The 10,258-nt window shown below is 33.6% G+C and overlaps 2 protein-coding genes across 2 annotated transcripts; both read left to right on the top strand.

Annotated features, from left to right (window-relative positions):
* Nucleotides 1–883: 883 nt before the first annotated feature.
* LOC149177962 (uncharacterized) lies at nucleotides 884–2,245 on the top strand. Its single transcript, XM_089423503.1, has one exon. The coding sequence runs from the start codon at nucleotides 1,284–1,286 to the stop codon at nucleotides 1,875–1,877; it is 594 nt and encodes a 197-aa protein (XP_089279629.1). The 5' UTR covers nucleotides 884–1,283; the 3' UTR covers nucleotides 1,878–2,245.
* A 5,054-nt stretch (nucleotides 2,246–7,299) lies between these two features.
* Nucleotides 7,300–8,337, top strand: LOC149177961 (uncharacterized). Its single transcript, XM_089423502.1, has one exon. The coding sequence runs from the start codon at nucleotides 7,474–7,476 to the stop codon at nucleotides 8,065–8,067; it is 594 nt and encodes a 197-aa protein (XP_089279628.1). The 5' UTR covers nucleotides 7,300–7,473; the 3' UTR covers nucleotides 8,068–8,337.
* Nucleotides 8,338–10,258: the final 1,921 nt, after the last annotated feature.

Genomic DNA, 10,258 nt, shown 5'->3' with positions numbered 1-10,258 from the left:
TTCATTAGGAACAATAAGTGGTGACAATTTTTTACCAAAAGATTCATTTGTAAGACCACATGACCATGAATGTTGTGTTATAATAAAATTTGTTAATTTTGCTTAAATAGAATTGTGTTATAATAAAATTTGTTAATTTTGTTTAAATAGAAAAATATATTAAGAAATCTCATTATCGGAATGTTAAATCATTTTTGTGATGAAACAATATCAAAATTTTTTGGAACACCCAAAATCATAAAGCTTAAATCGTAATAATGTTGACTTCCCAAAATAAATGTTAATCCTAATAATGTTGACTATCTGGATAAATGATTGCATGTCATGGAGATTTAAACGTTTTTGCTTTTTTGATATTTGAAATAAAATTATAAATTTTAATGATTTAAAATGTTTTAATGACTATAAGAATCCAAACAATTCAAAACCAGAAAACAAAAATGCTTAAATCGTAATAATGTTGACTTCCCAAAATAAATGTTAATCCTAATAATGTTGACTATCTGGATAAATGATTGCATGTCATGGAGATTTAAACGTTTTTGCTTTTTTGATATTTGAAATAAAATTATAAATTTTAATGATTTAAAATGTTTTAATGACTATAAGAATCCAAACAATTCAAAACCAGAAAACAAAAATTGAAACTCTTCAATTCAACTTGCAACTTGACACGTCGACTTCGTCGAAAACGGCAAGATAAAATAACATGCCAAGGGATATTTCCCACACGTTTCCGAATTTAATTTCTTTACGCTTCTAACTTTCTGTACTCAAAATTTGAAAACTGTAAATTTCCATCATTCTTACAATTATAATAATTAGAAAAATCCAACCAATCTGCATTCATGGTGGAGTTGGTGGAGTAAGTGTCCAGAGAATGTCGACATCAGCCAATGAACATCATTAATAGTGGTTACTGGGTGGATTGAGTCAACTTTATGCAGGCGTCAAAGTCGTCGGTACAGTCATCTGCATCCGCGTTTGGAGTCTTTCGTTGCGTTTTCCGCAACCATCTCGATTGTGGACGCCTTCTTCCTAAATGTGTTATGTATCATCTACATATACTGATATTCCTCATCTTCCAACGTCAAACCAAGTACCCATTATCACTACCCCCAGGATTTCCTCTCCAGTACTCTCAGAGGCCAAGAGTTACGGCTCTTTCGCACATAAATCCGTCATTATTCCCTTCAATCAGGCTAGCGCTGAGAGGAAATACATAGATCGATTTGTAGAGAGAGGTGGGTTATATAAAGATTGAAATCAAGAAAGATAAATCAATGGGGAATCACCTGTGCTTTGCTAAACCGTACAGAAGCACTGCGGCAGTGAAAGTCATACGGTGGAGCGATGGTAGCATTGAAAAATTTGGGGAGGCAATTAAGGTGGGAGAGCTGATGGTGGACAATCCCCACCAATTCGTGTGCGATTTCAGTCATCTACAGGTAGGGCGTCGCATTGCAGCACTCCGTGCTGAGGACGATTTGGCGTTGGGGTGCGTCTATGTTCTTCTCTCTATGCAAAAATATGTGCGGTGTGTACTATCGTCTTCTGACATGGCGTCGCTTAATTTGTTAGCCTCTCAATGCAAGTCCGCCCATAAAAAGCCCTCCTGTAACTCTAGAGTCTTTCCAGCCGTTGGTACTGGCCATTTATCTGATTTCTCTTCAAAGAATGGCAGCGCCGAGAAGAGAAAGCAATTGCAAACAAAATTAACAGGTCGGTTGGTGGTGTCAAAGTTGGAGTTAAATGAAGATCAAGAGCAGCCGACGAAGTTGGGGTTGGGGTTGAGCCAGCACAGGGTACGCGGTCTTAGGTATTGGAAACCAGTGCTCGAGACAATAAATGAGTCCCCGCGAGTTCGCACACGGTAAATTCGCGGAAGCCCTCTCACAACACTGAGCAGTGAGGTCTCCCCCTCACGGGATTTTGATGGAGCTCGTTCTTTCCCACATCACATCTGAGAAATTATGGAGCAAAGATTGCGCCAACGCAACCTCCGAACCATCCCGAACCAAACCAAGTTTGTGGGAATTGTATTCAGATGTCTAAAAGTTTTTTAACATGGAGTTATACCCAAATTAAATTTCCACAAACTAAAAGTTGACTCAAGAATGGCAATTTTAACTTTTGGTTTACTCGAGTTAATATAGGGATGTCAATATTGGGAACAATCAACATACTCATTGTAATAACCATTTTTTCTAAATAATTTGTATGTATTTATAAAAGGTGCTTTTAAAGCGTATGCAATTTAAAGTGATCTTAATCATGATATGATTATAACAATATTTCATAAATTTTGGTTCTATAAATGATATTGAAAGTAAATTAAAGTTGGAAATACTTTCATACTTTTTATTTATTTATTTCAATTTTAAAGCGGAGTAAAATTTGGTTTAGATAGTGATTTTTTAATTCTGCTGTTTTTTTTTAGGAATTTGAAATTAAGAATGTTTGAATTTTTTTTAGGTCTAAAATCAATTCAACACCCGTTGAAACACTTAAAGTTCTTAAATTTGATTTCATTTTTTTTTTTTTTTCTCAGAACTAAACCCTAATATGTTTAAGCTATTTTTATTGAGCTTTTAAAAATAGAATAAAAATAATTATTATATTTGTATGATCATCTATATATATATATATATAATTAGCTTAATATTATAAATAATGTGAAACTAGCACAATCATATTAGTAAATGTGGTTGGTGTAAGTCTCCTTATATCAAACCATAATTTTAATATAATATTTTTTCCAAATTTATTAATATGAGAATATTAAGAAACTACTTTGAAAAATAAAGCTTACAAAATAGATTAAATATATTTCAAAAGAGGCCAATGAAAAATTTAAAAGCACAAGTAAAATATCTTTGCCATTAATATTTGAGAAATTTTCCTACAGTTATTTTGGTAGCAATTTACTGAATAAATTATTATTCAGAACATAACATACTCGAAACAATACTTTGCTAAACTGAGAATTACTTTATGAAAAATCAACCTATTGAATTTAAATATTTACAATCAACCATTAAAATAATTAAATTTAAGAAGATTAAATTAAATAATTATAATTAATTTTTTTGGTTAAAATTTTTTCACTCTAACAATGAAAATTCTAATATGTTTTCCACTCTAATACATAAATATAAAGTACTACTTTTCCAGGCTAAATTTTTTATTAATTGTAAGATACATAAATATTACGCACTATGAGGCAAGCAGTAACTGTAAAATACATAAATATTACCACTAAAATGCAACCATTCCTCGGCATGAGATACAAGTCAGGCGTGTGGATTAGGGTTTTGTGCTTTCTAGCCTAACCTCTTGACTTTATAAATGATAATCAAATAAGTAAATGTCTCAATCTGTGGAGACCAAGCACAAGCACATTGACATACTACCCGATCAATGTAATTAATACTCATAAATAACGTTGTTTTACTATCCTGCCCATAACGCGTAGCACTCCATATGGAGAAAGAATGAAAACGTGAATGTTAGAAAGAGAAATGGGATTTTGATTGAACTATGCATGGATGCTTGCTTAAGGTGGTGCGCTGATAGCAGTGCTTACTTATCTTTGTTGCATTCCAGTTATCACATCCTTGGGGGAACAATAATCTACGTAAGCCATGTGGGTGATTGTGTTTGGTTTACCTACAATATAGTTTTTCCATTACTACATACAAAATATGCAATAGTAAAATAATATACCTAGAAATCTGCAATCATAAAAATTAGAAAGATGTGCTGAAATCCTCTCTGGCATATCTTGACCTTGACCTTGTGGAAAACTCTTTGGTTGTTAATTAGAACAATTCTTTAGTTTTTCTCGAGATGAAAAAAAACACACTATCTTATATTAATAAAAAAAGAGGATGGTTACACATGCGTGAATTTAGAACCCCCAATTCCTGAGAACATCACAAAAAGTAGAAAAGAAAAAAAGGTGGACAAGGGATTACGTTAGAAATATCATGTGGCAAAAACAAAAGTCCCTAACAACCGTTAGGGTAGAAAAGAAAATAGAGACAAATAATAAATCCTAAAGAAGATTTAACTTGATGAACCCTTGGTTCAAAGAAGAGTGAAAGTTTAGAAAAGAAATTAAGATAGAAGAGGAGTAAAAGGGGTCGAAGAGAGAGGAGAAAAGTAAAGGTGTTTTCAAATCAATGCATCTAATGGGGAATATTTTTGGTCGTCATTGGTCCAATCGGAAGAAGAAGGCTGTTTCATGGATGCCTCGTTTGATCTTATCATAAATTATTTTTGGATTTGAAGCATTATTTTGAAATATTATTCCATTGTAATCTTAAACGGTATTACATAACAATAACCCTTCTATAAGACACCATGCTCTGTTGAGAATAGGATTCTAAAATTCCATGTTTTACCATAGTTCAATTATAAGCCAAAGTTTAGACTACTTATATGATTTCTTGAATACTAATAATACATGATTCCATAACTCATTAGAGAGTTGGAAAAAAGTAAATACATGTTTAGAATGTTTTGAATTATCTTAACGGAGGAAATAAATGGATAGTCCTTCAAAGTCCTTATAATTATATCTCACATTATGGTCTTATTATGGTCTTTTTGTGTACCACTAGCTAAAGGAAGAGAGAAATATTTGGCAACAATTTATATTCCCATATTTTTTCCACATGTCTTGCTATGGTAATGAATCATAGTCTGTTAGAGAGTAGGCTTCTTTGACCAAGAGGGAGCACTGTGATCCATAACCCCACTTGGAGCAATGTGATCCATAACCCTACTTGAGTCTATCTTTTTATTTCCAGATAAAAATTTTCCTTTATTATAGAGATGGCCAAAAAGGTGGCGAGTCAGTTGAATTTGATAAAGAAGGCAAATAATATGGATAGAGCAAAGAGTTTTGTGTTGAATTTTTCTAGTAATTAACTACCCCATATTTCTCTTGGGAGAAAATTGTAATTCTGATATCAACTAAAATATCTTTTGTCACATCTTTTAGGAGTTCATTCCATGAGTCGTCCTAGAAAAGAGCAAATTTCTCATTTGTCAATTTCCTATGTAACACCCTCCTCCCACATCTACCTAAGCAACCGGCCAGCGAGGGTAAACAAGCGATGAGAGACCACTATGATATGATTCGACCTCCCAGGTCATGTTACAGGAGTGGAACCAATGGAAACATACCATACAGACATTCAACATCAACATTAAGACCCTTAGGAACCAATCCAACCTTTCTCCAAACCAATCCCTGGGTCCCATTGAGATTTTGGACCACTTTACTTCTGACGCTCTCATGTTATGGGCATGTTAGCGTCCAGGGACCTTTGGACACTCTCACAAGCCTGCAAGCAAGTGTCCAAGGACTATTTTGCACAGTGTTGTGCCAGCGTCCGTGGGATTTAGGCCACTTTTTAGGCCGAGAGCCCAGGTCACTGCCTAGAATTGAATGACATCTTTAGAACAATAAAATAACAAGGAAATGACAGTACAAATGAAATTACTTGAATAAGACCTTGAATGGTCCCCTACTAGCCATGATAGGCATTTCATCAAGCATATCACAAATATGTAATCTATAGGTGTAAATAAAAGATTTGAGCATAGGAGTCTCGTACTTAGATTAGAATCACAAGATTTGAGCATAGGAGTCTCGTACTTAGATTAGAATCACTAAAAAGCATTGATGCCTCAACACATTAACTTCTATTTCATCCATTAGTTCATAGATACACTTTTCATTAATTTACGAGTAAAAACATGATGAGAGTCATACATAAACACTGCCATAAAATTCAATTGATAATACATCTATTCCAGTTTCCATTAAATTTTAAATAACCATTTAATGAAACGATACTGAAACTAATGATCATTATTTAGATAATCTTGTAAGCTAAGGATGGAACAAAATGTGCACAAGCAAATTTCAATAAACTCTTAACTTGGTTAAGAAACAATTAACCTTTCATCCAAAATTATCTATGCACTTATCTCTATTTTGCTCCAAGGTTATCTAGTCCATTAATTACTTTCCTTCTTCCTATTCAAATGTGTTTCATTATTAAATTTATGAATTTGTTCATTTAATGCAAATATAATGAAAATAATGATCATTTTTTTAGATAATCTCATAAGCTAAAATAGAATAAAAATATGTGCAAGCACTTTTCAATAAACTATTAACTTTTGTAAAAAATGATCATTTTAAAGCTAATGTTCATCCAAAATTATCTATCTACCTATCTTTATTTTGCTCTAAACTTATCCATTAAATACTTCCTTTATTCAAATATGCTTCAGTATTACATTTATAAATGTGTTTAAACATTCAATAATTACTATCAATTACTTTTTACATAAAAAAAATAGCAATCAACAACACACATGATTTATAAAAAAAATCCTCCTAAAATAAACTCACATCATAATAATATTAACCTACTTCACAAAATAAGAAATCCTCATACATCCATTCGAATGTTGCCACTACCATTCATAAGTCCATCGACAATCAACCCTGGTGACCGCCTTGATAAATAATAATAATATTAACCTACTTCACAAAATAAGAAATCCTCATACATCCATTCGAATGTTGCCACGACCATTCGTAAGTCCATCGACAATCAACCTTGGTGACCGTCCCATTCATAAGTCCATCGACAATCAACCTTGGTGACCGTCTTGATAAATAATTGTATGCCATGGAGATGCTAAATTGATGGTCTTCCATGATATTATATAAATATAAATAGATGTCAGCTGCTTTTTCTTTTCTTTTTTATATTTGAAATGAAAAATTAAATTTTAATGATTTAAAATGTATCAATACCTATATGAATCCAAACCATTAGGACAAAAAAAAAACTTTTAAAACACTTGAAAAGAGATATTTCCCACACTTTTCCGAATTTAATTTCTTTACAGTATTCTAATTTTCTGTAGTCAAAGTTTGAAAACTGTACCAAATCTCGAAATAAATATCAACACAGTAAGTCTTTAGAAAAATCCGACCACTCTACATCCATGATGGAGTTAGTGGAGTAAGTCGTCAGAGAATGTCGACATCAGCCAATGAACATCATTGTTAGTGGGCACTGGTTGGATTGAGTCAATTTTATGGAGGCATCAAAGTCGTCGGTAAACTCATCTGCCTCCGCGTTTGGAGTCTTTCGTTGCGTTTTCCGCAACCATCTCGATTGTCGACGCCTTCTTCCTAAATGTGTTATGTATCATCTACATATACTGATATACCTCATCTTCTCACATCGCACCAACTACCCATTATCACTATCCCCAGGATTTCCTCTCCAATACTCTCAGAGGCCAAGAATTACCGCTCTTACGCACAGAAATCCGTTATTATTCCCTTCAATCAGTCTAGCACTGAGAGGAAATAAATAGATCGATTTGTAGAGAGAGGCGGGTTATATAAAGCTTGAAATCAAGAAACAAAAATCAATGGGGAATCACCTGTGCTCTGCTAAACTGTGCAGAACCACTGCGGCAGTCAAAGTTATACGGTGGAGCGATGGTAGCATTGAAAAATTTGGGGAGGTAATTAAGGTGGGAGAGCTTATGGTGGACAACCCCCAACAATTCGTGTGCGATTTCAGTCATCTCCAAGAAGGGTGTCGCATCGCAGCACTCCTTCCTGAGGAGGATTTGGCGTTGGGGTGTGTCTATGTGCTTCTGCCAATGCAAAAATATTTGCGGTGTGTGCTATCGCCTTCTGACATGGCGTCGCTTAATTTGTTAGCCTCTCAATGCAAGTCCGCCCATAAAAAGCCCTCCTGTAACTCTAGAGTCTTTCCAAGCGTTGGTACTGGCCATTTATCTGATTTTTCTTCAAACAATGGCAGTGCCGAGAAGGGAAGGCAATTGCAAACAAAATTAACAGGTCGGTTGGTGGTGCCAAAGTTGGAGTTAAATGAAGATGAAGAGCAGGCGACGGAGTTGGGGTTGGGTTTGAGGCAGCAGAGGGTACGCGGTTTTAGGTATTGGAAACCAGTGCTCGAGACAATAAAGGAGTCCCCGCGTGTTCGCACCCGCTAAAATCGCGGCGGGTCTCTCACAACACTGAGGTTTCTAGCTGACGAGATTTTGATGGAGCTCGTTCTTCCCGCATCAAATATGAGAAATTATGGAGCAAAGATTGAGCCAACGCCAGCGCTGAGCTATCCAAGTTTCTGGGCATTGCATTCAACTGTGTAGGAGTTTTTTTGGAGATCTATACCCAATTAAATTTCCAGAAACTAAAAGTTTACTCAATGAGAAGGCAACGCTAAATTTTCGTTCAGTCGAATTGATAAAGGGATGACAACATGTGGAACAATCTACATCCTCATTGGAATAAGCATTTTTTCTAAATAATTTATGTTATTTATAAAAGATGCCTTAAAACCTATACAATTTAATGTGATTTTAATAATGATGTGCTTAAAATGATATTCATAATTCATAAATTTTTGTGTTATAAATGATATGGAAAGTCAATCAAAATTTGAAATATTTATTTATTTTAATAGTTAAATAAATTTAATAACCTCAAAAACCTGTAAGTATCTAAAATACTGAAACTTATTAATCCAATATTATAAATAATGTGAAACCACACAATCTCACAATCTTGTTTAATAAATGTGACTAATATAAGACCATCGACTTATATTATACACACCCACAACTTTAATATAACGTTTTTTCAAAATTTATTGATTTAAGAACATTAAGAAATTCCTCAAAAATAAAGCATACAAAACGAATTAATTATGTTTCAAGAAAGGTCAATGAAAAATTTAGATCCATAAATAAAAGAGCTTTGCCATTAATATTCCAGAGATTTCCTTAAGATTATTTTGGTGGTAATTTGGTGAATAATTTGTTACCGAAAACATAATAAACATCATAGATAAATCTTAATAATCTTAGATATTTACAATTAACTATCAAAATTAAATTATTATAATTAAAATTTCTGTTTAATTTTTTTCCGAAAAAGTTTATATTTTCTCTACTCTCATACATAAATATTAAAACCAGTCTAAAATACATAAATAATACCCATTATAATGCAAGCACTCCTCGTCATTTGGAAATATACCAAGTGGCGTGTGCATTAGGGTTTTGTGCCCTACTAGCCTAATCTCTTGACTTTATAAATTATAATCAAAGAAGCAAATGTTTCAATCCGTGGAGGCCAAGCATAGTGACATGCTACCCCATCAATGTAATTGATTCTCATAACGGGCGTTGGTTTCACTGTACTTCCCAGCGCATGCATACTTGCTTTTGGTGGTGCGCGGCTTATTTATCTCTGTTAGGATCATTGACAATAATGTACGAAAGCATGTAACTGTAAGCACACACAATATTGTAGTGCCCATCAGTGTTTAAATTTGAACACATCATAGTTTTTCTAAACGCGAAATTTTTCAGTCAAAAAAATAAATTCTGATTTTTATAGGTTTTTTTTAAATTTTAAATAATATGATAAAATATAGTATGAAGGGTTGTCTGTCCATACGACATTTCAAAAAAACCCAGTTCATGTAACACTCTAAAGTTTGCACGAGGTTCTAGCAACATTCAAGAAAGTGCAATGAGATGTAATGGAGGTTGTTCATCCATTCCCAGGCCATTAGTCATAATGGTAGCACTCATAGAATTAGTAGTCATGATATGAGGTTTATGTTCGCATTGGTTGATAACATAGGTTTCTTTTCGCATTCATTCATAGCAGAGGAGAAGTAGCTATGTATTGGTATCCGTGACATGGCATATTTTGAAGGTATTAGAGATTTAGAAGAAATAAATGACAAAAGACAGAAATAACAATGACTGAGGTAGATTATTCTAAACTTGTGAATATTTCCTGCATTGATTTTTCCAATCCCAATCTTACAGCGAGTGAAGCACAAGTTTGCAAGGTATTTTTAACTACCGGTTTTAATTTTCAACTTTTATTTCCTTAGCCTTTCATTTAGTTCATTGATTTAGGCCGAAACCATTAAAATTATTATGTATGGATTGTTTTATTATCTTTATGTAGTCATGTGTAGGCTCTGGATTTATTTTATATCGTCCATCATGTCATAGATGAAGATGTTTTGGACTAAGTCTTTGAGCAAAGTCGACGACTTTTTTCCCTTCTTGAGGAGGAAACGATGAAATTGCTGTGGAATGAAAACCATCAAGGTTACACTCTATATCAAGCAGAATCTCTTAATATTTCCATTCAACCCGA

This window comes from Pinus tabuliformis, chromosome 4_1, assembly GCF_031772625.1.
Source record: "Pinus tabuliformis cultivar Carrire ecotype Pingquan chromosome 4_1, CPIR1, whole genome shotgun sequence".
Taxonomy (NCBI): Eukaryota; Viridiplantae; Streptophyta; class Pinopsida; order Pinales; family Pinaceae; genus Pinus; species Pinus tabuliformis.
This window is presented reverse-complemented; position numbering and strand designations above follow the sequence as displayed.